We start from the raw sequence: 27766 nt of genomic DNA on the forward strand, positions 1-27766 counted from the left end.
ACTTTATAAAACATTTATAATTTGATTTATATTGTATAAAGAAATAATCTAAGTGCGGCGGATCCGTAAACCAAGTAATAAAATAACTAGGGCCTAATTTAAAAAAAAAAAAAAAAAAAAAAAAAAAAGGGTTAAATATAGCGACTTAAGGTTTTGAGATATGGAATACTTCAAGAAAATATTTAAAATCAGTTTCCATTTTCATATGCGTCCTTACAGTCCAGATAATTATCATTCATCATTTAAAGGCTGCTGCTGTTAATGGCATAATCCCCACCCACTTTGAGAAGTCAAATCATTTTACTCAATTCACAAACTGCTCAAGACCAATTAAAACTGGACATTCCTGCACGGTCCAAACTCCTGGACACTGGCGCGTAAACCGCTCCGTCACGTTTCATGTGCACAATAAATTGAGCAATCTGGGAAAGCAGTGTCTTTATTTTAAAAACCTTATGGTACAGAAAATTAAAAACTACAGCTTTAACATGGTTTTGTTACAAATTTAATTAAATTTCATGGGATCTTGTCACTTTTACTTTACCACCGTAAAATGGCAAGCCACATCAAGGATACACAAACCCCCAAAATCGCACACAGTTGGTACAAATGTAATTGGTCAATCTGAACGGGATTTACCATCGGGAGGAGCTGGATGTGCGCCTCCAGCGAGCGAGGAATCTGTCGACATTTCAACTTTTGACGAGGGAACAATCTTTATCGGTTCCATAATTTGGAGTGATGACTTTTCGTTTTGATCAATTTTAACTTATTGTGGCACTGTGTCCAGTCCAGCTCACAAGTACAAAGACATAATGATTTGGGAAAGAATTGGCATCTAAAATAAACCAGTATTAAAGCCCTTGCAAGTTGGAACTAGATATGAGGAGGTAGAAGAGACAAGAAAACAGAATCCCCCGAAATACCGGTTACAAAACTCGGCACTGCATTTGGTGCTGTGTTAATGTAAAAAAACACTAAGTCGCAAAAATGGCAGTCGGCACCGAGCCTTCAGTCAGCTTCTTCTTCCTCAGACTCAGACTCTGGAGGGGAAACAAAATACAGCTGTCAGTGTACAGTAACAAGAGTTAAAGCTCTGAGAGGGGAACTATTATTTAATTATGGAAAACGTATTATTCTGACATATGGTTTACAACAGGGGTGTCCAAACTTTTGTCACCAAGGGCCGCATTTTGACATTTTTACAGACATATTAGTGCCCTAGGTCTATTGGACTTTGAACATTAATATTAGCTTGGTAAAACATCAAAATGCTTAAATTTTTTCCAATTTTACAACAAAAAGTACTTTTTGTTTTTTTGGCCCAATTTTGCAGGAAGCCGGGGGGCCAAAAAAGATTGGTCAGAGGGCCGCATTTGGCCCCCAGGCCGTAGTTTGTCACGTTCATCATGCTTCATCGACATGTCCAAAGTACAACTAAAAGTACTGCAAGTCATTTTTAGGCGTCTGTATTTCAAGTTCATTTGACAGTGGAAACCATTCACTTTTTCTAGTACATTCGAGGTCAGGTCTTTGAGCGGTAGAATGTACTTTCTGTGCAACGTTTTGAAAAGTAAATGCTTTTTTCCTTGTGGCTTTGACAAATTAAATGTGCTCTGGATAAAAATGACAGAAAATTGCTTTGGACAAAACAACCTGGACTTTTCTTCAACAAGAGCACAATGTGAGGCTTGAGTAGTTCATGTAAAATACTGTACTTCACACTTCATCTGTGAAAAGCACCATCATCTCATAAGTAGGTAGTCATTAAAACCCTGGGTAAATGTGTCTAACTAAACTCATTTGTGGAGCAGAATATATTTGAAACCACCACAGAAAGCTGGATGAGTCACTGCTGGAGTGGATGACGTCGTGCTTACCTTCTTCGGCGTTCTTGAGCCATTCCACAAACGATTTCATTTGTTCGAGGAACACGCTCTTCCCTTTGGCGAGGTGACCGTCGTTGTACCACTTCAAAATGGCTTCCTCGCTCAGGACGTCAGCTAAGAAACCAACACACAAAAATGACGTTAAGCGTTTTGCCAAATCCACAGATGCATCGGCAGGTGCTGGAAAAACAAACGTTGCCGGGCAGGTTGACAACATCAGTCAAGTCAAACTTTTGGCTCTAATCTGCAGCCACCTGGCATCACGTTCCACCTTCAGAGCGGCACCAGAACAGAGGGAACTGCCAGTAAAGAAAAGAACTTGCCTTTGTAGAGCAGCACAACTATTTTCTGAAAGGCTTTCATGAAGTGGATGTTGTCGTAACAGTATTCCTGGATCTTGAGCAGAAGGGTGACTTCGGAGAGGCCCTGGGAGGTAAAAGCGCTCAACAACGGGCTGTATTGCTGCAAAGAGACAGGAGAGGCCAATTAGTGAGTTCAACACATGGAGAAAAAAAACAGATCAAAGCATTTTGTACAGTTGGACAAAGTTGGACAAAGATGCAGTTTTAGAGAGTATAAAAGGTTTCTACATTCCATTTAGTTATAAAAGAGAAATACAAGGCCATGTAGGGTTAACAAGGAAACTATATAAACTAAACTTTTGAGTATGAACTTGAAATTGTAACATTTAAAAATATTAAATGAACACTAGAGGTATAAAAAGCCATCACGGCCATTCAAGTTCATCCTGTCCACGAGGAGAAAATCCAGACAAAACAGTTCAATTTAGTCTTTTACATTTCCATTGGTTAAGCTGAAGTCACAGTTGTGGGATATGTAAAGTCATGTTTTGTCACGTGTGCAGAGCACACAGTCGAGGCGCTGCTGCTTTAACGTTAGAGCAGCGGCTCTGGGCGTGAATTCTTCAGCTCAGGCCGATATCTAGTTTTGGCCGACCTCCGGTCCAAAGAACACAAAGCTCAAACATCAGGCCCAGGGGCCAAAACAGGCCCTCCAAGAGATTAAATCCAGTTCTGGGTTAGCACTAGTTTAGATCTGGTTCAGTTCTGGATGGGCTATTTTCCAAAGCATTGTTTGTTTTGTTCTCACAAAAACATAATCGTAATTATTTTAACTCAATTTATTGAAATAGTGTTGGATATTTTGTGTCCAAAATGACAGCAGTTACAGTGGCGTGTTGTGCACCTCTGGAAAAGCAAGTTGAACAGCTTTAGTGCAAAGAGGAACTTCTCTGGATCCTAAACATCTATATACGAGCTCTCGTCTTTGCACTAAACCCATTCCCACGAGCTCAAACCCATGCAGCAGATGCAGACTCTGTAGTTTTACCTTCAAATGTTTGATGGCTTGCTCCGTGACCAGCTCCTCCTTCTTGTTCCACTCCACAGTGCTCATTAAGCTGGCCCAAATCAGCCCGATCATCGTCTGCTCAGAAATATTGTTCTTCTTCAGTTCCTCCCTGGAGTAGGCAATAATCTGCAAAGCCCCAAAACACAAAGGAGTCAGTGATAATAGAAGAATCCATTTACCATTTAACTGCAGTTCAGACGCTTTTAAGCCACTTTGAACTCTATTTGTGCTCCATCTATATCCCCGGTGTTTAATTTGACCAAGATTCATGTACAATTAGCATCTTTCTACTCCCATTTAAGAGGTCAAAATACAATCTCTCTCCCCAAAAGTGTCAATGTTTGAAGCCACACATTTCAAATTCAACTACCACAAACTGCTCCTTTTCAAGCCTATGAAACCCATGGATGAGGTGGAAAGTCAGATTTATATAAAAATCAAGCATTCTTGTCATTGTTCGAATAATATTGCAGTGTGATTTGGAAATGTAGGATTCTGTTCAGCGACATTAAAGACTGAAATACAAGAACCCTGTGCATTATGAAACAACTCTGTACAACTCTAAAAGGTTAGCTTCTTTTTTTCCAGTCACAGGATGTTGTGTTTTACAGTTGGCATTTTTACCTAAATAATTGCACCTAATCAAACAGCCATTTCACTTAGATGTGATGCATCGTGCAGCTCTGATACGGAACACGACAAAGTGCGATATGTTCAGGTTGAATGACTCCACGTCGTGACTCGGGAGCACGTTCTACCACTCAAAGGCCAGACATAAAGGTTAACCGGCCCTGACCCTCCGCTCTGGTCTGGTCTCAGTGTGTTGCAGCAGGAGGAGGCTTACGTCCTTGATGGGCTCTCCGCGCAGCATCTGCTCCTGGAGCTCCTTCTGCAGCTCTTTGCGGGCTCCGATGGACTGCTGGTTTCTGCCGAAGTCTGAGAGCTCTTTGAGTCCGGCGTCGGTGAAGTACTTACAGAAGTAATCACAACTGCGTTTGTTGGCCGGGAACAGCTCCTGGAAAAAGAGAAAATAATCGACTGAGACCAATACTTCGATCAGGAGTCTGCAGGAACTCAGCATTTGTCAGCGTTTTTAAAAATTAGAGCCATGTAACAATACATGTTCAAACTGTAGATCAGATATTCCAATAACACACGGTCCAATACTAAAAAAAACATTAAGTAAAAGATGGAGGAATCTTCATGTTTTAAAGATTGAGACAAACACACTCGTCATGGTAATACAATATATCCACTATTTTCATCCTCACATTGAACAGATTATATTCTTATTAAAAAGCAACATGGATTTCAGCCTCCAATGAATATAAATACACTAGATGTGTAATCATTGCCATTAACTAGGAGGTGGGTGACATCTCAGTATAGGATAAAACATGGAATATGAAATTGGAGAAAAAGTCATTTGGGTTTAACTATAATGTTCTCCATTCATATTTTACACATCTCTGAAACAATTACAATACATCCCCCTCTTACATCAAACATCTAAAAAAAAAAAAAAAAAAAAAAAAAAAAAAAAAAAAAAAATCAGATTTCTTGCCCCAAAATAGGAACAAACCACATGCCTTTACTGAGAATTGGCTCTAGAACTTGATTAAATGAAAACAAATCATTGAATATTTGAACTTCGATTTAAGCATCATTTAAACCTGCATTAAACACAGCTGTCAAGTGCCTATATAAACTCCTGTGTTGACTCTGGCCACGCCTTTAATCCTGGCTTTTAAGCAAAGTTCTCTCACCATGAGCCTGTTGTCCATGCCAACTTTCCTCAGACTCCCAGCCACGGAGTTTATGTCCTTCTCGGAGAGCCAGGATTTGAAGAGTTTTACAGCGAATGAGGCAGAGACACCTGAACAAATGCAGAAAAGGCGCGCGTCAGCTGTTTGTGTGCAGACCTGGTGGGATGAAGCTAGGTGCGAGTAATGCGTCGGTAAACACGGCTCGGCGGGAGGCAATTAGATGGCGCTCTACGTGGAAGCGCGGCTCGGTTGAGAAAAGCCTCGATCTAGACTGTAGCGCGAGGGCATCAAAAGGGGCATTAAACGCAGACGGGGCTTAGACGTAGACACGTGCGTTACACATACAAAGGGGTCAAAAGTTCAGCGCAGCGTTATGACACAGGGGGCCGACAGGAGAAACCAATACCCTTTAACGCCACATTTATATCCCATAGAAATGCTTCCAACGTTTGTATAGACTTTTAACAGCCTTGAATCAATATCTTCCTCTTTTTACTGAACTATAAAGCTACTTAGTACTTGAGAAGCTGGAGTATTTTATGGCTCCTTCATGAAGCATCGTCTAAAGCTGCTCATTTTTCACTACACGGCTAACGGATTTGGATGTTTTGTACATTAAATAAAATCACAAACAAACAGTTGTAAATACATAAAATATTTAACACCTTTATAAGCATTTCAGGCTATTCGTGATCAGATTTTCAGAGCTCCGACAGGTAAATTCACACTGGAACGCTCTTGCATCACTCAATTCCTCAATTCAATTCCTTGGAAACACTGGCATCATTTCAAACCCAGAGTTTATCAGAGTTAGACAACCCAACACGGCTGCGCCCCGAGTCGAGGCAAAGTTTCATATCTGACAGTTAAGATGTTGATAATACTTGTGTTATTTTTCCTGTCGTCGCCCTCTACTGCCCCCTGCTGTCTGAACCTGCTTCTGTGCAACTGTTGGGCCTCTACTTATGAATGCATCGTTACAAAAACATTTACAAATTCAGAGTTTCCTCTCACGACAATGGGAACAACATTTCCCCCGAATACTTCGGTTTAAATTGTTAGCTATGGTAATGCTTCTAAACCTTTGAAGACCACAGTTATAGAGTCCAAAAGCCTAAATTAACCGAGTCTCAAATAAGTTGATATTTATGTGCAGCTCCGCACAGAAGGCTTTAAGGTGAACTGAAGAACCCAAACCTTTCAGCGCCTTCACTAAACGTACATACTTTGTACGACGGGACTGAGAAGTCTAAAAATATCCACGCAGAGGTGTCAGAAACGCCTCGTCTCATTCTGCACACTGATGCATGCATCGTGAACAGGGAGAATTTCAGTTTACATTTTGGCGTGAAGATGTTGCTCTTGTTTGTTGTTAGATATCAAAGAACCAGCCGGTTAGTTCTAAAAAGTATGTTGAGATGAAGGACACAATTTCCCTCAACACATGACCAAGGACAGCTCATTTAAAAAGGCGCCTTTCACATATTATGTTTCTTTTCGTCATTAAACCGGTTGCAGTTGCATTTATCGTGATTCAAGTGTCAGGAGAATAAAGATTACTCTAATACACAAGACTTCACTTCCCCGTCAGTCCAGGTCTTGACCGCATGTCGGCGCTCCACGTGCGTCTTTGCCTTCAGCCACGTCTAGATTCACTCGCTCATTTGACTCATTTTTCCGTGATCATGATTCTAATTGTCAGAAAACACAGCGTTTTGAAGCTTGAAATATAGAAAACACAGTGTCCCCTGACGTCTTCTTCTACAGTGTGTAACACGCTTGTGCTTCTTGCTAGAGCGCCTCCTGGTGGCAGTTAGCCAGTGAAATCTATAAATTAGACGCACCGTTGTGATGACCGAAGGGTTCAAAGCGTGGGGGGAAAAAGTAGCAGCTTAAAGTCTGAAAGGTACGGTACCTCGTCCTTGACATTCACAGTTTTTCCACTCACTGCCAATATTCCAAACGGTGTGAAGTCACTTGCCAAATCTCTATTCTGACCCGTCCTCCAGGCTAATTTTAGAATACAGGGAGTCTAGAGTATTTAGATTTGCAGCAAACCATGAGCACAACATGTTCAAGTCCTTTGAGAGGGGAAAGACCAAAGCAACACGCAGACAAGCAAAATGAACTTGTGAGATGCCTGTAGAACACCATGACAACGCGGCCCCAACAGGCAGAACGTGTACCTTCTTTCACCAGGTTCTCATTGAACAGGCTGCTGAGGATGGAGGCCGAAATGTTGCCATGGGCCAGTAAAATCCCCGTGAGCATGGCCAGCTTGTTACGCTCCGACTCGGTGAAGCCTTTAAGGAAGAGCAGCAGCTGCAAATGTGGAGAGAAAAGTACTGTTAGAGCAGCACAAATCCTGCAGGTTGAATGGAAAAGTGTATGGGCAGAGAGTTACGAGTTATGGGAAATATAAAGTGTAACGCACCTTCTTAATCTCCTCCTCGAACCCTTTCTCCAAATACTTGTAACGCCGGATCAGCTTGTTGAAGACCTACAGAAAACAAACCAGTTTCAGTAACACACCCAGAGAGGCCTATAAAGAAAGACATTTAAAACACTGACAGTTACAGCCTGTATTAGAGGCAAAGACACATGGGGCAAGAGAATTCTACTGTCTGGGGTTCAGGGCTGTAAGATCGGGCCACACAAAACGTTTTTTATTGGATGATTGTCTTGAACTTCAACTCTGAACAGGGATAATCCAAGTACTGCACAAAAAGTGAATAGACTGTAAATGTAACATTTTAAATTGTGTAGAAAGGGCCATTTTGGTTTACATCGTTCAGCAGCTTACACCAGTTTTGGCTTTATTCTAAAATCAGCTCCATTTGCACCCTTTAATAAGTTATTATATACTCTGTATACGATATCAAATGGATACATTTCCAAAACAATTGCAATACATTTCACTCTTTTAGAACAAAAACAGTGAACAATGTGATAATCATTAACATTGTCACCAGCAATATTTGTCATTTGATTTGAACCAATTTACTTTACATTTGACACAGATGTGTCAAACTTCGATATGAGAGATCATCTTTACATTTACTTATGAGCTCAATTTTTTGCAATGCACACTCAGGCTTTTAGATAGGACACCCGTCTTCTGGACAGGGTACTTTAAAATGTGGATGGGCATTTTCGAGTGCAGGGACGGCCAACCGCGCGCGCGCCACCGGCGGCGCACACTGTACCCGTGCGCTCGTTTATCGTTATTAACGTCAATTAAAAGCGCCGCTTGATTTAGTAAAGGCTTCGGAAAATACAAACTACACTATCGATACAAAATGAGCGGTGATTCAGCCAACACGACATTATCCAAGTATGTAGAACATTTAGATGGAGTTAAAGAACCGATATGTGGTAAAAAGTTCACTTGTCGGGGTGCAGGATCCCTATCATTTTCCTGCAAGTTTGTTCACGTTTATTTAAGATTGGCGTCTGTCGAGTCTAGTGCTGCGGGTCGCTCTGCTTGTGCACACCAACTCTCACCCGTGCCTTCTGATTGTGGGAGACATCTTTACAGACTACCACCAGTAGCACACCAAGTTCACAATACACGAGACGGGAGACATGTGTCTTTCACGTTCGGTAGCCGCGCTGCTCAGTCGCTCTGTTTCAGAGAGTGACAGGAGGCTCCGCCTTTATCATTTAAACAGTGTTCTCAATGAGGAGTTTTGGCATGGCGGGCCCCGCCATGCTGGCCCCGCCATGCCACGGCGGGCCCCGCCATGCCCAAAAGATGCCGCCATGCCCAAAAGATGCCGCCATGCTCCGGCTGGCCACAGCCATGCCCAAAAGATACCAGCCAGGTATTAAGATAACCGTGCTCACGCAACAGGCGCTAAAAGCACCACGGCGCTCGCACGGTACCCAAAAGATATGGAAAGCCAATATGATCACTCCACCACTTAGGAGCGGCGTATGGCGTAAATTAAGAGAACGCCGAGCGCTGCCTGCCGTAAATTACCGCGCTCAGCGTTAAAAGCGTTGCTTTATTTTGTACGCCGCTCCTAAGTGGCGGAGGGTGATCATATTGGCTTTCCATATCGAGCCCCGTGGCTCAAGTACTTTTAGCGAGCGCCATCTATGGCGGTGGGATGTTTGTCCCACTGCCATCCTCAGCCAAGCGAGAACACTGAAACAGCACGTAACCTTGCGCACAACAAAATGGTGCAAACAAATACCGTCCATCAGACATCCCAGACTTTGTCTACCACGACCTGTACAATTACTTGGTGAATCGTCAGTCCTACTTAACTGGTAAAGTGATGAAAGCTTATAAAAGTTTAGATGCCTACAGTTATTTAGTGTCAGGACGGGTTAGTAGAGTCCAGCTGTGGAAAGTGCCGAATAAGCCACTGATCGTGTCGAAGGCCTGTTGCAGTTCAATACAATAGCTTGGGCTCAAAAAACAAAACGTTCGGAAAGTGTTGGCTGGAAATTCTGCCAGTGGCACTCTGTTGCCAGTTTTGTCTCTTCACCGCAGCCATCCATCTCGCTCGCCTTTCTGGGGCATTTGGGAAGCGATAAAATGAAATGCCTTCTTTCTTTCCTTGTCGATTGGTACATCCATATGCGGCGCATGAGATCACCATGTTTTGGTGGTTGTGTTCGAGGTGAACAGAGACGAAAATGTAAAGTGTTTCACTCATGGATCTATTGGGTTTCACTACGCGTGGTGGTTTGTTTTGCCGTCACGTGACCCGATGAAGTCAGCTGCACGAGCTCTATAGGTATAGGTTTCATCCCCCAGAGTTCAGATGGGTGCGATTGAGAGGTGGAATGTAGCTTTAGAGGAAGGATAAAATAAAAAAAAATAGCAGTGTACTGAAAATCACAACTCTGGTCAACTTAATGAGCCAAGCAAAAAAGCCATTAATCGGAGGCAAGTGAAGTTTGATTTTGTTCTGAATGATTAGGCGACCAATGAGCCGCTCGTTTACCTTTGCCTCACTGACATAAACAACTAATATATATATATATATATATATATATATCTCTCTATATATATCTATCTATCTATCTATCTATCTATCTATCTATCTATCTATCTATCTATCTATCTATCTATCTATCTATCTATATATATATATATATCTATATATATATATATATATATATATATATATATATATATCTATATCTATATATCTATATCTATATATATATATATATATATATCTATCATGAGCGTGGACTCACCTGAGCATAAGCCTGCATTGTCTCGACATCTTCTTGTGCTTTAAAAAGACAGAACTCAGTGCACGTCATGTCATCGGAGAGAGTTCCTCCTGGGGCTGAAGAACAAAATGATTTGAGAAACTAGTGCCACACCAGAAGTCCTGTACTTTGGTGAGGTAAAGCAGAGTCCTTGAGACGAATCACTCCTCTGCAGTTATAAAAGTGCCACCTTTGACTTGTTCATAAAGGTTGAATGAGGCCACTTACCCAGCATTCCACCGGCCACCAGGATGTCAAACAGGGTCTCGGCATAGCGTCGGTAGTCGAGTTTGGCACCAGAGGCATCAAGGAACTTCGCAACCGCTTCCAAATCTGTGCCAGATTGGTTCAGACCTTGTACAATGGTTTCCTGGAATTGAGTAGGGTCAAATCTCTCCTTTTCATCTGACAAGAAAAAATATACATGTTTAATTCTTGAGACAACCTGCAATACATGGATGTACATCTACAGATGAACTTGAGTTTAAGAAAGAGAAAAAAACATCGTAGATGCTTGTTAAAGCCGGGAACCAGACTTTAGTCTTGTATATTAGCAAATAGACAATCGGAAGAATTTGAACCCAGAAGCAAGAGCTGAAAGCAGCTCTGTCATTGATGTACTGTGTTCAGATGGTCGGTCCAATTTCATTTTGACCACAAAAAAGCCATTTCAATGCCCCCAAAATTCAAATCTGAATCCCAGCTTAGACTGAAATTCCTGCAGTGGGTTTCTTATTTGGTGGATTTCGGTTGTAAGGAGTGAATTTTTTTTGTAGCGACAACGTAGTAAGTTTTGTCTGCCGAAACAGAGGTAATGCCTTGTGAAGCACAAAGGCCATACTGCATATGTACGCATGGAAAAGAGTTTACTTTAAATCAAATAAGCTAAGTGAAATCATCAAATCCATCAAGAATAATATACATTAGTAAATCAAAAGCGCAGGGGGGAGAAACTATATAGATAACTTTAATGTCAGATGTTCTCAGGAAAATTACAAAAGCTCAAAATATCTAAATTTATGTAAACCCATAAATGTTGTCAAGAGATGTTAAATTGTAATACTGAAAATAATTTATAAATCTATCTAATCTTCAAATCTATAAAATGCTACAGCAAGAAAAAAGAACAGTGATTTGAGACTCATTTCACATTAATGTCCCACAATTTTACCGGTCAATCTGCATTTCTACCCTCACCTATGGTCACGAGCTTTGGGTAATGACCGAAAGGACAAGATCGCGGCTACAAGAGGTCGAAAAGTGTTTTATCCTCCTTAGAGATAGGGTGAGGAGCTCAGTCACATGTAGAGCCAGCTGAGGTGGCTCGGGCATCTGTTCAGGATGCCAAGCTTAGCCTATATTATTCTCACAAAAGCAAACTGTGCAGAAGAGGAAAGCCAATCTGCCAGCGGAGATGATGGTGCAGTTCTACACGGTGATGGAGGCGGGTCCATCTTCACCTCCATCACCGCGTGGTACGCTGGAGCCGCCAGGGACAAACAGAGACTACAGCGCATTGAGCGTCTGCTGAGAAGCTGACCGTCTGCAGACTTCTATCTCTGCAGGACCTGTGCGTCTCCAGGATGAGCAGGTCAGATCACTGCTGACCCTCCTCACCCTGCACGTGGACGATTTGAGCCACTCCCCTCAGACAGGAGGCTAGGTCCATACACCAGAACCTACAGCCAGTTTCTGTCCCTCTGCCATTGGACTTGTGAACCTGACACTCACTGTTCATTTTCTGGACTACGGTCCAACTATTTGTAAATGTTGGTTTAAATAGCTGTAAATACATACTTTTTTTTTTACCTCATTTTATCAGTACATTCTTAATTTATGCAAGCCAAATTTGACTCATGGTATTATTATTTCATGATGGAATTTAACGTGGAGACAAGTTCCTATGTTCCAAACTGTGTTCAACGGCAAGAAATAAGCATTTTCTGATTTGTCAAACTCCAACCCACCACTTGCTCGCAAGCGTCACCAAACACACACACCACACACACCACAGTAACACCACAAACGTGACCAAACGCGTGAAAAGCAACAAAATAAACTCACCTCTTTTGCGAGTTTTGAAGCGCTGGCCTGTTAGCGTAGGCTTCTGCTGCTTTTGATTACTCATAAAAGACTCTCTGCAACGCACAAGCACAGACAACATCCACGTTAGCATCGACGATAGCAGCCCCGACAGTCCCCATTTTGTGTAGGCCGTGCGCTAGCTTCCGTTAGCCGCTTTTCCAACACTAAAAACGCGCTAAATACGTGACAAAGTCTGTTTCTGCGGCTTCCCAGAGACTAAAAGGTGAAGAAAAACAGCTTTAGCATAGCACTGTAGCTAGCTTAACATGTACACAAGGCCGGGCGGGACGCGGAGCTAGGCCCAGACATCGTCGTTTAATCTAATTAGCGCTGTAGTTAACCGTTTCCTGTACCGGCCAAGCGCGAACTCGCGTAGTCGTAATTTAAAGCAGGAAAACGGCAACAATTCCGCGTTGATATTGGATGTATTTGTGTGAACTGTACACGGCGGTTTACGGAAACGGCACACGCGAAGTACAAAGCGCTCACGTTTTCACGATCGGAGGCGCTAGCCGTGTTTTGGCGACACCTGTACTGCGCACGAGCCGCTTTTTTATCATTATTCATTTGCCCAAATCGCACACGATCGCGGAAATGTAATATTAAGTAAATAAGCGATTGTTTTGACTCACCGAAATACTATTGGGGTACAAAAACAGACCGTGAAACAGAAAGTGATTCGTAGCCGGACTCCCAACACGCGTACTCCCAGAAAAGGAGGAATAATGGAGGCTGGTGCGCATGCGCGGTGCAGTTAAATCACATTGGGCCGCTACATTGGCGGAGAAGGGGCGCGCGCGCCGCCAACTACAGTGCGACTTTGTGCTTTTGGCTCTTTAGCGCAGGGAAGTGGACGCATGCGCACAAGTTGCACTATATTTTAGGGTTTTGTTGCGTCACATTGATATATTTGTGCCACGTGTGCGTCATTTCCGAACGCCACGGGATAGACCACCCCTTACATTGAAACATGGACGTTCAACTATCACTAACTGTACATTATTGTTATTCATATTTATAATAATAATAAAAAAAATGTTGGAAGAATGTTTCTGCAGCGTAACACAGGCCTGCGTGTTTGGAGCCATCCGTGGATCCAAACGGAGTGAATATAAATGAATAAAAGTGTGGCGTAGTTAGGTCTTTAGTTGCTATGTAGAATTAAGACGCAGGAGGGGGACATTGTCCTGCCGCGCGCGCAGAGGCCCGTCCTGCTCCTGTGGTGCGTTCACAGCGTAAACAAGGCTTCCGGGCGCATGGGTCGATTTAGCCATGGATCTATTATATTATCCTATATATGGAGATATAGTCTATTACTAAACAAACAAACAAACACATAAACAAACACATAAACAAACACATAAATAAGTAGATTAAAATTGAACTGGCAAATAAAAATAAAAATAATGAATGGATGAATACAAAATAAATACATACAAAAATAACGTAAGAGTTGTTGAGTAGGTTCAGATGTGTGTTTTTTATGTAGCCTCGTTTATTGTTTGCTTTTTAGACTCTTTACTTAAGTCTACATAACTTTATATTTTATTATGTACATATCATGCCGTTTTGTATTCATTGTTCAATGTTTTGTTGTTTGTGAATCACCAGTTCACAAGTTCCTATGTTTGTGAAATGTGTTCATTAACAAACGGCAATAAACTCTATGTTGATTCTGATTTATGCCAATGAAGTTATGGCCAAATGAGTTCAAGTTGCAGCATTCAAACGAGTATAAAACTAAGAAAGCAAATTTCAAAAAAAAAAGTTTCGAAGAAGCTGCTCAAAAAAAGTGTAATTCACTCCAAACACGCAGTCAAAACTCAATTATCATCATCATTTATTATTTCTGTGCAGCTTCCAGGACGGGCCCGCTGATGCTCCTACGCCACGTGAAGCCCGCGGCGGCGGCAGCAGCAGCACGCGCCCCCCTCCCTCCCGCGTGCGTGTGCCGGGCCCGGGCTGGAGGTGATTAGGGGACGCGCCGCCGCTGCTGACTCCACTGCAGGCTAGAGACGCCGCTTCTTTCTCTCTCCAGCCCAGTCCAGTCCCCCCCCTCCGCACGGCCCCGGCGCTGGAGCCCGCACCCTCTCACCGCCGCACACGCGCCCCAGACACAGCAGCTCCGGAGCGGGCTGAAGAGTTTGTGGATGCGCCCTCTCCATCCATCCGAAGGAACGGGGCTTTGAGTGCGCGCAACGGGACGGGTTTGGAGGCAATCAAAGCAGCAGCAGCAGGAGAGAGGGACTTCAGGAGGAGTTACTTTGGAGAATCCCAGCTTTGATCCTACTTTTGTCCCAAGGAGGATTTACTACAACGTGAGGGAGCGACTCGTGCAGCAGATACACTCAAGGCAAGTCTCTGACACGCGCACACTTTGGCACAATGGAACCTTTTTTTTTAAATTTTGTGTGCGTGTGTTTGGTTTTTTGCTGCCCTTTTTCTCCCCTTCATTCATTCAACACGTATTTTGCAGAGTTTCCAATTGTATCTCCTGCTACTTTCATTCATTCCCCCCTGATTTCATGCAAGAGGGGGTTGGGGTGCTGTGTTTAACGTTCCCCAAACAATGGTCGTTTTGGAAGTTAGTTGGGACACGTTTGGGACAGTTGGTGATCAAATGAGAATGTTAAAGTGTATGTGGGAGCGAATAATGGATTTGTAAGATGAGCACTGCATTTATAGAGTGACAAAACCAGTGAACAATAAGGGAATGGAGGAGGATATGTCAGACTAAACACACAACTCAAGCCTATTGTGGCTCAAGGCTCATATCTGATGGCTCCTTTTACACTTTGGTGAGTTGCTTTTGGAGTCCATACATGGTAAAAGTAAATTGGCTTGATGCTCTTGTCATGAAATATGCATTAATGAGCATTGTTATTTAGCATGTTACATTATATTGTGAATGCCTACAGCAAAACTGAAGTGATTTGTGAGTGAAGGATTTGACAAATGTTCTTCCGTGCTTCCAAGCTCGTCTCAAACCACAACTAATGATCCAATTGCTTGCTGGAACCGTGCTAATGCCATACATACTTTGGTTTTGAATTATTTCAAGTTGTTTTGGCAAGGTTTTCTGTTCCCATGAAATGTTACCCCGTCACTCAAAGTAATGGAGCACAGCTTTTGCACTTAGTAAACAGTAGTTTTCCCCGTTGGCTTGTCATGAGATCCACATTTGTATTATTTGTGTTATTTATATGGCTGGACATGACTGAATGCACTTTTCAGGCCGTTTCTAAGCCTGGATAAACAAGTACATGTTCAAATATTGCTTTTGGAAGGACAACTGATGGAAATGCCATCTGCAAATCATTGTTGGGCAGAGAAAGTAGACTTGTAGTTATGATTCATATCGTGCATTATATTGTCATCTATTTGACCTCTGATTACATTCTATTATATCATATCATATCATTCTCCTTCTTCTTCTCCTACTCCTCCTTCTTCTTCTGTTGTTGTTGTTGTTGTTGTCTTTCTTCTTCTTCTTCTGTGTTTTATGGCGGCTGATATCCAAGTGTTGTTGTTGTTGTTGTTGTTTTATGGCGGTTGGCATCCAATTGTTGCATTACCGCCAGACTTTATTCCTCAGACGTTTCGTAGTCCTCAGACTATCGTAGTCCGTAAAAGTACTCCTTCCATTGCTTTGGTGTTACAAAGCCCATGAGGTCATGATATGTCTTTGTGACTAGAATAGTTGTTGTTGTTTCAGAGACCAACCGGCTTTATTCCAGGGAGACTCTTCTTCATCTTCCTCTCCTTCTTTGACGTTCGGTGCTTCCACCGTACAGCTTTATTCTTTAGGCTTCATTCAAGTGTTACATTACTGCCAGACTTTATTCTTTAGACTTAATTCTTTAGACTTTAGACTTTATTCTTTAGACTTTATTCTTTAGACTTTATTATTTAGACTTTAGACTTTATTCTTTAGACTTTATTCTTTAGACTTTATTATTTAGACTTTAGTATTCTTTATAGACTTTAGACTTTATTCTTTAGACTTTAGTCTTTAGATTTTTAGACTTTATTCTTTAGACTTTATAGACTTTATTCTTTATACATACTTTAGTCTTTATCCTTTAGACTTTATACTTTATTCTTTAGACTTAGTCTTTATCCTTTAGACTTTATACTTTATTTAGACTTTAGTCTTTATCCTTTAGACTTTATACTTGATACTTTATTCTTTATACTTTATTCTTTAGACTTTAGTATCTATACTTTAGACTCTGTTTGATCGACCTTTGGCTCGTTCCGTCGCCCTTTATAATTTCCCCAACTTCAAAGCACAAGTTCAAAGCACACGAGGTCATTAAGCAGAATAGGGCGACTTTATGATGTCACGTTCATTCTATTGCACAACGGCTGCAGCGCCCCCCACTGGACACTCCGCAAGCCCCAAACGCACGTAAACGACAGTTGAAATGACCGCAAACAAACAAGACGAAACAGGTTCTACAGAGAGTCTTTTCTACAGTCTACACACACATTACATCTTTCTAGAATCTGCTGACCTCTGTGGGTTCTGAGCGCACATTTGTTCCATGTTACCGGGAAAGTCAAAGTGAACTTTATTGCCCGCAGTGATCAAACAAACAGTGATGTAAGCCGTGCAGAGACTTCTGGAAAAAGTCACAGCCGTTTAAGCCAGTTTTGGACGAGCGCACCTTGTGGAGGTCTTGTTTTTAGTATTGTATTATAGCCAATGTGTGTCAAGTTTAACTATCAATGTAACATCCCTGACAAGTGCAAATGTTTGTGGTCCTAGTTTGTAACCATTTTAGTCACGCTAAAGTTAACCTTATCTTTGTTTTGTTTAGTATTGGTTTTATCCTCGAGAAATGGTAAATAATAATTGTTGTAAGATCGAGCGACTTTGTTCCAGTTTTATTCAGTTTACTAGACTTGTCACGACATATTTCTACAGAAAATATTCAAATAAACAATAATCTTGAAAGTACTTGATGTAGATATTGCTAAAAACAACAAAATACATAATAATGATAATAATAATCCAAATGAATCACTTTAATTGGTCATAGAAGTTACTTATTCGACACTCTTCGACTCAAATCTCTTTATATTACAACAAAAATGACAAAAACTTTTCCACCAGTGCAAAGAAAAGTGACACATGATAAACACTGGGTCCCAAAAAAATATCCTTCCATATGTCATTTATTGAAGTCGATATAGTAATTATTACTTTTAGTTTACTGCCCACTCATTTTATCTCTCATTGCTTGATGTAAATGTAATGATCCATGGCAAATATAGTACAGCGCAGTTAATCCAATCCATAAAGCTCTTGTGTTCTTCTTATTTAGAGGTTTATAGTTGGAGAAGAGACGTTTCACCTTTGACGGCCGCTCTGTTTTTACTTGTCTGTTTGAATGTGTCAAAGAGGCCCTAAATGTGCTCTTTGGGGTCGATGCCGTTGTGATGTATGTGTAATGTGTGCCGACAGGACCAAAGTCCCCCCCCCGCCCCGGTGCCATGGTGATGAATGGTGTTTGCACTGGTCTGGCTTAGTCTAGTGAGGCGTGCGTCTGCTGTTAGCCCAGTATCAACACCGAGGGGGCGGAGACCTGGGCCGTCCCGAGAGCAGAGCCGAACCCATTTTACTGTCAGAAGAGCCGCTCGTTTCTAAACTTCACGACGTCTCTGCAGCTGCTGTTGGCGTTTGTTGTGTCGATTTTCACAGACGCAAGGCCACACGCGCTCTAAATGTGAGCTTGAATTGATGGCGCCACACGTTGTTGTTGTCGTAGTGACTCTAGTTGTATTCCTGTACTGTGTTATTCTATTATTTGACAGGTTTACACGTTACATTCTCAGTAAATCCCTCACGAACGAACCAGCTTTGTGGTGTTTTTCTCCCGAATGCGGTTTGACTCCGAACACTTTCCACATTTCGTATGTAGCTTGAGTAATAAATCCTCACGTTTTGATTAAGTTTGATGTTTCTTTACGTCCACGGCAGCTGTTTTCTCCATTGGTATGAGTCGTGCCACAGACCAATCAAAGAGCTGCTAATGCAAAACTGTCCGGGGAACAGTTACAGTTGTGAAGACTTCAGCATTTACAATTGACTTTTCATAATAGCTTATAGAGGGCTGAGCGATTTGGGAATAAAATACTTTTATTCCCAGGTGCATTGCGATTAAAACACCCAGGAGCATTAACGTTTGAGGGAAGAACATTAACTGTAATTGCTTAACAAACACAAGAATCCCACGCATTTCAGAACATTGTTTGTACGGGTCTAAACTGCAGAATTAACAGTTCTATTCAAGAAAAGAACAGATATTTTGTTGTTTGCAGAAGCGATTATGTTATTTCAATAATTGCAGTCTTTGCAATTTGTTAATTGTGACCATTTATAGCAATTTTGATTTGATTGCGACGTCTTGCAGAGCCCTGTTTTCTAATCAAAGCGGCCTCTGAAAAATTCACTTTAATACATTTGAGCAGAATTTAAGAAATGTCTTCACTTTTTACCCCCAACCACAATAAACACGAGTGAAAAGGAGCCAGAGTTCCATCTTTATAGACAATTCAAGTGATAAAACACAACCTGGACATTGGTGGTTTGAATCCCACACAGTTACGTCATTGTTCCCTTTGGCAAGACACTTCACTGTGTATATTTGTCCGTGCAGTTGTGTAATTGGTGGTGTTGGTTACCATGGTTGTTACCGTCTTTCTGCTGTGTAAGGCATATTTAGTTGTGCACAAACCGATGACCAACGATTGTGAAAGAGCAAGGAATGAACGACGGCAAACTTTTATTTTGAAAGGTGCAGAGTAAATGCATATACAGCTCTTTTACATTGTACAGTGGATGTCAGAGGTCGCACAGCAACGCCAATGCTTGACCAGGTTACACACAAAACCGCCTGCTGCACCTTTTTAATCCTCTTTCAAATACATAAGTCTGTATCACGCAAGGACACTCAGGCTCCCCATCAACAACAATGCCATTTATCCCGGTTGAATATGAGGCTAAACGCGACAACAATGCTTGTATTTACACCTAAGCTCATAAAATAAGGAAATATGACAGTGCAGCTGGCAATCCACATGACAAAAGACTTCAGCAGCAGCGGCTGCAGTTTAATTAATCCAGTGGGCAAATAAAAGAGCGAGCGAGAATGGAGCAGATGACCACAAGGAATAATTGCCTCCATCATTAGCGCTAAACGGTTTGGAACCAGTTTTATATTTTACTAGACTGGCACGCCACCAACAAGGGCCAATTTATGCACTGCTCGCGGCTTTATTCACACTGTATTATGTAAAGTAAATGTACGGGGGTTATTTGGCTTGAGCTTTTCATTTGAGGCACGTCAAATGAACCAAATTTGACAAGACAAGAATACAACAAGTAAATTAGATAAATGTTTATAAGAAGGTAGACTAAATGAACAATTAATTACCAAATCTCCTGCTATCTCACTCTTGATATGACTTTTCCTTTCTGCTGTGGTTCATATCAACCCTTTATAGTCATTTAATACAAATGTTGCATTAATCGTCTAATCAACTAAAGGTTCAAATCAAATCAAATCAATTTATTTTTGTAAGGCCCAAAATCACAACAACAGTTGCCTCTGAGGGCCACAGGGAGAAATGAATCAACAATGTCTGTGGTGGCGATGAAGTCAGACAATGTCTGTGGTGGCGAGGGACGATGTCCCAGGGTCCTCTGTCCTTAGACTCTCCTTCTCGGCCAGGAAAAACTACAAAAAAAACCTCTTTGGGAAAAAAGCGTAGAAACCTGGAGGAGTTCCAGTGAAGGAGAGATCCGACTCTCACAGACGGACAGACGGACACGTTAGGGTTAGGGTTAGGGTTAGGGGTTAGGGGTTAGGGTTAGGGTTAGGGTTAGGGTTAGGGGTTAGGGGTTAGGGTTAGGGTTAGGGTTAGGGTTAGGGTTATACTATTACTAACACTACAATTACGCTAAGTTACAATTAATCTGAATACTTGTTAATAGTCCATTTCAATAATCGATACTTGGACTGACTTAAAAACACAGGCCAAAAAAGATGTTTTATGACAAAAAAACATGTTGCATTATTAAACCAACATGGCAAATAATACATCTTTTTTGGTGGTTATTCTCTGTTTAGAAACATTGCATTTTTACCTTTTTGTCTGGTTATAATTGTTCTAAAAACTGAAATGTACAGTACATTTGACAAGTCGACTAATTGAAAAAGTAGCCATTAGCGACTGAAAAGTCAACTTGCTCAAGGACAAACAGTTAAGAATCACATGCAGCAGATTGTTTATGGGTCCAAAACCGAGAATACCTTCCAATTCAACAGATTTTAATTAGTTCTTGCCATCAAAGAATATGCAATCCCCCGTTTGAAGCAATTGCCACGATACGCAATCCGTGAGACGGCCCGTTGTGTAAAATGCGGTGGCGTCATTTGACCTCGGGAGTGTTTGTTTGTCTTAATGCCCGTGCAAACAAATGACAATATATGATGCGTTATGCTGGGTAATTGTCTGTAAAGTCCCCGAAGAGCGAGCGTCAGTGTCTCTGATCGTGCAAGAGAGAGAGAGAGAGAGAGAGGAGTCCTTAATGCAGCAGCAGTGAACTGTGTGGGGCAGAGGGCAGAGTGGACGGGGGGTTAAGCGGAGGTCAGACTCGCAGCATTGAAGTGACCCACAGTCGTTATCTACACTGCAGGTAAATGTATAAGAGCAGGAGTTCTTGTTTGCCTGAAGTTTTAGTCTGGCGGCTGCAACGTTGACTGTTATTGTCGTGGGTTGTGCGGGCGATGATATGAGAAAGCAATAGTGTCCAGAAGTTAATCCTGGTTAAATCGATGTGTGTTGACTCTGGTTTGGTCCTAATGGCATAGATTTGGTTTGGGTTTGTTCTAGTCCTGGTCTAGTCCTGGTCTAGTCCTGGTCTAGTCCTGGTCTAGTCCTGGTCTAGTCCTGGTCTAGTCCTGGTCTAGTCCTGGTCTAGTCCTGGTTAAATTCCAGGTTAAATTCCAGGTTAAATTCCAGGTTAAATTCCAGGTTAAATTCCAGGTTAAATTCCAGGTTAAATTCCAGGTTAAATTCCAGGTTAAATTCCAGGTTAAATTCCAGGTTAAATTCCAGGTTAGATTCCAGGTTTAGTCCCAATTCTGATGGGCGTGTATTCATCACGTATAATGGAGACTAAAAATTGTATTCCTGGGAATCTACCTTATCAGGTTCCATGACGTAAATCCTTTATTACTACCATAGATCAACGACCTGATTTCAAGTAAAGATGTGGTTTTAAAACCGGTCAGGGTTTTGGTTCCGTTTAGACTTTGTGGTCAAGGTTAGAATAAGTCTCCAGGAAATGAAAGTTGATGTAATGTCAAGTGTCAATTTAAGTCGGTTACACCAGAAAGTTGTGCCTGAGTACAGGTTTAGGACTGGTGAGTGCGGGTTTTAGACCTGGTTTAAACCCAATTGTCCTGGATTGATTTATAGTCTTTGTTTGGACGAGTTTCTGTGTTTTTTTTCTAGGCTTAGTTCTTGTTTAGTCCTTATTTCGTCCCGATTTTTATATTTTTTTAAGACATTGTTGGCCTGGTTTAGCCCTGGTTTGGCCCTGGTTTAGCCCTGGTTTGGCCCTGGTTTGGCCCTGGTTTGGACCTGGTTTATCCCTGGTTTGGACCTGGTTTATCCCTGGTTCGGCCCTGGTTCGGCCCTGGTTTATCCCTGGTTCAGCCCTGGTTCAGCCCTGGTTCAGCCCTGGTTCAGCCCTGGTTTAGCCCTGGTTTAGCCCTGGTTTAGTGCTTGTTTTGTCTCTGGTTCACTGACATCTTAATTCCAATACATTCACGTCCACAGTCTAATGTCGTTTCTCTGATCACAGTCTGTTCAGTTCCATTGACCTTTGCGGCCTCGACTTGAGCTAAAGGACAAACGCGCCTCATGCTGTCCCAATCTTAAATAATTAATTCACTTTTAATGGCTTTTTTCCCCATATGCTTCTTGTTGCCCGTCATCTCCGTCAAAATCTAGGTCAGAAAGATACCGGCGACTTAGCGTGTCCGGTAATACTGTTCGCCGACATAACCGTACGTCCAGCCCACTCATTATAGTCGATAACACAAACCATATGTCTCTCTCTTTAGCCGCACGAGATGGAGCACTTTAATCGATGGGAATTATAGATGAAACGCTCCTGTACGCTATTTTTAATTAGGCGACTTGTGATGTATGGCCAACGTATGGGATCAAAAACGCTGATCCAGAATTGCAGATGCTCTGACGTTTGGCGGGAAAGAAAGCTCCCATTTGATCTCCGCGGCACGCGCCAAGAAGTCGACGGGATAAGGCGGGGGGGACGGCCAGCGAGGGATTTTCAGACGAATCCAAAAACGCTCATTTGGACGTCTAAAAATAGCCGATCTCATTTTTTTTTTTTTGTAGCGGATACTCTGAGATCATAAATCCATATCCTCTTATGCAAATTGGCGGTTCGACATTGGCTGGCATGGTATGTATCGGTCTCGAGCGGGCGTTGTATTGAGTGCGGAATCGCGTGGGTACCAATTTCTAATGCAAATTGTAAGCCTGAATTTGCCATGCAATTTTGTGATTTACATTTATAGTGTCGTAATAGAAATAGGAAAAATAGAGGACATAAATAAATTGCGTAGGCTTCGGTAAACTGTTGATTTATAGTGTTTCCGCCATGTCAAGCTTAGCCAATCATGCTGCATGTTGACACGATATAAACATTTTAAACTCGATTTTGACACCAAGCAAAAGGCTCAATTCTCGATAACAATTTTGACACCGCAATAATTCAATTTTTAAGTCATTATTTTCCATTTCCCACTATGAATAACAGTACTTTCTTTATGTTCCTGTGTGGTTTGATACTGGTTCTGATGAAGCTCAAGATCATTCTAAAACTGGACAAAGTGTTACTTTTCCTGATCAATATGTGCTCAAATGTCAAATATCTAGTGTTAAATATCTACTTTTATAACATCACATTTTGCACACCACTGCAGCTGGTCAACGCTCATGTGCTGCTGAAAACACTGAGAATCCTAATGTTTATTATAAAATTGGTTTGATGTTGTCCCAAATTTAGTGTTTTAATCGTAAACCTAGACTTGACCTTTTGCCGTGATCCATATTTGGGATGTTTTCATAATACATGGAGTTGCAATCGAGAGAAAGAGATACGTTCTGCTGATATTTTTGGGTCAATATGAAAGGCCGATTTTGATTATTTTCTCCATATGGGTTCGGGTTGAATATTTGGAATTTACTACAACAACTTAATTTACTGCTTGAATTTACTGCAATGTTTTTGTGCATTGCCCTCTTTGTACGGAAATGTTCAAATAAAGCTTTATGCATGTTCTGCTGCTGGAGATTTAAGGCCAGTTGGTCTGATATACGTCTGATCAAAATGCGTATAAAGGAAAGACTGTGATTGCGACTAGGAATGTCAAGATCATTCGGTTAATTAATAATCGTTATTACTCAGAATATAATCGTATAAAGTTTAAAAATGATAAATGTGACAGTCGTGGGCAGCAAAAGTGAGTCATTTCCGTTTAATCTATGCTTCAAAAAGGCAAATGTGTTTTTAATCTGACTGTTTATGTGCCAATAGCATTACTTTTTCCATTCAGAAAGTTAATTAAGGATTTCACAGTTTGGTCCAACAACCATAACTGATTGGAAAATTGTGACGTTTCATCTTAATCGTAACATTAACATTAGATATTGTCACATAGTTGCCAATGCTGTTTTTTGTATTTCTTTTGTATTATTATATCTGTATCTCCAGCCTCTGTTCTGTCTCCAAGGTGACACACGTCCAGCTAAAGGCATTGGACAAAGTTTTTGAAACATTGGCGATTTGTGCGATTTCGACGTGAGATTAATGGCCGCTAAGCCTCGTGGGTAATGACCGCCGTTGGGATTTCATCAGATGTAAAACGCATCTGAGAGATTGATAAAGCTGAGCTGGTTTAATCTACTGTCAATCCATAGATGGCCGAGCGTGTGCGGTCATTTTGATCAAACTCATATTTTCATTATAGCAGTGGCAAAAACTACATCTACTGTCAATATCTCAATATCCGCCTGGTTTTTCTTCCGCACAGGGGATTATCCCCAGAGTTTAATCAGCGCTGTCAGGTTTCCTGTCTTTTTTTCTCATTTTCCCTCTTGGCCGCGGTACAAGCTTTTAATGGCAGGAGGAACACTTCATTAATGGGATTGTGTCATTCGCTGCTTGGAAATCTGGGCTAGTAGGTTATCATTTATCACACACACAATATATATGACAAATGCATGCGATATTTTGATGACTGTGTTCAGTATTATGACATGGATTACATCTACATTGATTTGATCACAATTCATATACACTTTATATTTATCGATCTATTGCCTAAGTCTTCTGCTTGTTCTGACAGTTCCCTCTTTGCTGTGACTGGTTAAATCCAGCTGTCACTCACACAGAGCCCTATAAGGCTGACGAGGACAAGATGGTGAGGAAAGTGTCTGTGTTCCAGCAGACATTTGCATTAAATAGAGAAATAGCACATCTGCATTAAATAGAGAAACGGTGAATCACAATATGATCAGATCACCAAAAAGTATCAATAAGAAAACAAAATGATCTTGAGCTTTATCTGAACTATTATTACAACTATTAGTATTGAGTATTGAGCCTACTTACTATGAAAATCAAGTTTGAAATGTTTGTGTTGTGACAGCATTACTTGTTACTATACGTATTGTGTACATGAATTAAATATTAGAAACTATGTTACACGTTGGCTTGTACAGCATGATGCAGTTTAGTCCTCTACAGTCATTCTGAAATGTATGATTCTACATTTATCTGTTGACGCTCGGACACTTTCAAATGTTCACATCAAACAGAACAACACAAATGCTGGCGCTGAATTGCACAACATTTTTCACAAATCTAATTATCGACAGTAAAATATCTGAGATGAATGAAGTGCTGTTGTTGTGGTGGGGCTGGTAAAGGCGTGGCAGCTTCCTCCAGACCCATGCAGAGTGCTGTCCCGTTGGGCTGGTGGAGGCATGAGCAGTTGATACTTCTCACACACAGTTCTAGAGCTGTTTATGCCTCCAGTAGCTTCGGGGAGTGAACTCATACTCCCAGCAAACATCTGAGCTGCCAAAGCAAGTACGGTTCTAAGTGGTTTCATGAATGAGCCAAGATTACAAAGCAGAAACAGATCTGAGTTGGACAATGCCTCAGCTTTTATAACAGTCAACAATGCAGAAAGCAAAGACTCATCCAACCCGCCTGCATCTCATCTCCGTGTCGCAGTGGTTGAGAAGTGTTTTTTAAAGGCAAGGCAAGTTTATTTGTAGAGCACATTTCATACACAAGAGAATTCAAAGTGCTTCACACAGCAGGAAAAATGCATTAAAATCACAAAGAAATTACAGCCCACATACATAGCATTCCAGACACTCTTTCCCATATTTATTTGACATCATTGCAGCAGGACAGGCGTCTCCGGGATGGACACATCACTTTTAGATTGATTCTGTCCCATATCAGCTCGCTATCTGCAAACGGGTATGGACTAGACAGTTTTTCCAAGGATTTAGTTCTACTTTTAATGGAAATGGCAATGAAGCTAAAGAGATGAACCATGTGTACACAATCATAATAAAACGCAAGTAATTTAAATATAATGCAGATGTATAGATTATGTTCACAAGCTTTTTTTTTCAACTTTGCTGCAACTTTACACTTTGTTACAGGTTTGTTTTTAGCAGCGCGATCCGTGAAAAGAAATGCCTTACGTTTTAGCGAGGAAGCATTGCGCACGGACAGTATACAAAGATAATATACGGTGTGCGCTGAGAGCAAAGTCTGGCTGTCCCACTAGAGATGCACGGATGACATTTACCGGGAACAAACTTCATTTACAACGACATGCCAGACGACGCAAGCGGCCAATAGACACTTTCTTTTGTCTTCTCGTTGCCGTTTTAAGACTCCGTCTCGCTCGAGAACTGTGCCACGACAAATGGCAAGATCATTTCTTCTTCCCCTCCGAGGCCAAATTAGCGAGCTGGCATCTTTCACATCACCGCGTCCCCCTCCGGGATACTTTGATTGTGAACTGACATCAATCGTCTCCCCCCGTCCGTCCCGCGCTGCCTTTTTTCAAACAAGTTTTCTTTCATTGGCGCCGTTTGCTCCAACCGAGAGCCAGGCAGCGTCTTTACGGCCTTATAACTCTGTGCCCTGCAGGAACACAGAGGTCTAGAAGAACTTGTGAACCAGACTCTTTCTTCCAAGACATCACGCTGTTCTCAAATTACTCCTAAAAGTCGCGCCGGCATTTGATTGGCGAGTTATTACCTCGGTTCTGATCAAACAAGGGTTTTCCTTATCGAACGCACGTGGTCAGGTCGCAGTTGGATGTGGGCAATGCCTCACAATTTAGATAATATCGTGACTGTTGTTTTGAAGCTGTGCAATATTTGAAAACGGTTTGTAGTTAAAAATGCGGCAAAAAAAGTGGTTTGTAAATGTCTCAAATAAGGGTATGAGGTGATGTTTCTGCGTTTTTGTGATGATTTTTTTTAGACGTTTCGCATTTCTCTGAGAATTAAACCTTTCTGTTGCGATGACATGATTTCGTTGTCAGGATTTTTCCAATTTTGCCCAACCCTAGATGCGGATCAGACGTTAAGTCGCCGTGCCCACAACAGGGCCGTGCGATTAATCCAATTTGAATCGAGAGCACGCTTTCGAAATGTCAATTATCAGCATTTTAATCAGCCAATCCTCGCTGTAAAAGCACAGCGTTTGGAGCAGAATTCAGACTTTGGAAGATGAAACGTGGCAATTATTTTTGGTAAATCGCTGTTGATTAAATGTCTGTTTTGTGGGTGTTCAAGAAATTAATGATTACGCTATTTTTACTCTATTAAAACAAAATAAAAAAGACATCGAGACGCACGGCACGAAATGTTAAAGTGCTTATTTAGCAACGTGTTGGTAATCGCGCCTGGACTATGCCATTTGGAACTCGTGCGGTTTTATACGGTGGAGCAATGTGGAGAAAAACACTAACGACTCATAAACTTAAGCAAGAAAGACTTTAAATCGGGGCCATTTAACACGCACGCAGTTTATTTCTCCAACAGAGAAGTAGCTGTTCTTCTTGATTAAAAAACCCATGCAGATTATTGGCAATTTGAAACAATTAAATCCAGATGAAAAATCAGAATGAATCCAATTATCATGCCATTTCTTTTTAAATAAATGTGTTTTTTTAATGCTATAATTAATCGAAACCAGCACTTGCCATTGTGTCTAAAAAGCGGATCTCTAAACGCACAGTCCGAGCAGCAGCAGCAGCAGCAGACACATGTTTG

At 41.5% G+C, this 27766-nt stretch overlaps 2 protein-coding genes across 2 annotated transcripts in view; one reads left to right on the plus strand and one right to left on the minus strand.

Annotated features, from left to right (window-relative positions):
* Positions 1–423: 423 nt before the first annotated feature.
* On the minus strand, positions 424–13125 carry LOC140359925 (eIF5-mimic protein 2-A). Its single transcript, XM_072445179.1, has 12 exons — positions 12979–13125; positions 12326–12399; positions 10490–10666; positions 10244–10338; positions 7461–7526; positions 7213–7348; positions 5027–5136; positions 4105–4275; positions 3240–3386; positions 2213–2351; positions 1881–2003; positions 424–1043 (listed from the first exon to the last, which is right to left on the minus strand). The coding sequence occupies exons 2-12, from the start codon at positions 12387–12389 to the stop codon at positions 1012–1014; spliced, it is 1260 nt and encodes a 419-aa protein (XP_072301280.1). The 5' UTR covers positions 12390–12399; positions 12979–13125; the 3' UTR covers positions 424–1011.
* Positions 13126–14576: 1451 nt separating this feature from the next.
* The window catches only part of myo1b (myosin IB), a 124228-nt gene continuing 111038 nt past the window's right edge, over positions 14577–27766 (plus strand). The window contains exon 1 of the mRNA XM_072445181.1: positions 14577–14703. The gene's annotated coding sequence lies outside the window, so the exon portion shown is untranslated. The remainder of the gene's footprint in view (positions 14704–27766) is intronic.

The sequence above is a fragment of the Eucyclogobius newberryi genome, unplaced genomic scaffold (assembly GCF_026437365.1).
Source record: "Eucyclogobius newberryi isolate DKJ021-1_F unplaced genomic scaffold, fEucNew1.0.hap1 SCAF_14, whole genome shotgun sequence".
In the NCBI taxonomy this organism is placed as follows: Eukaryota; Metazoa; Chordata; class Actinopteri; order Gobiiformes; family Gobiidae; genus Eucyclogobius; species Eucyclogobius newberryi.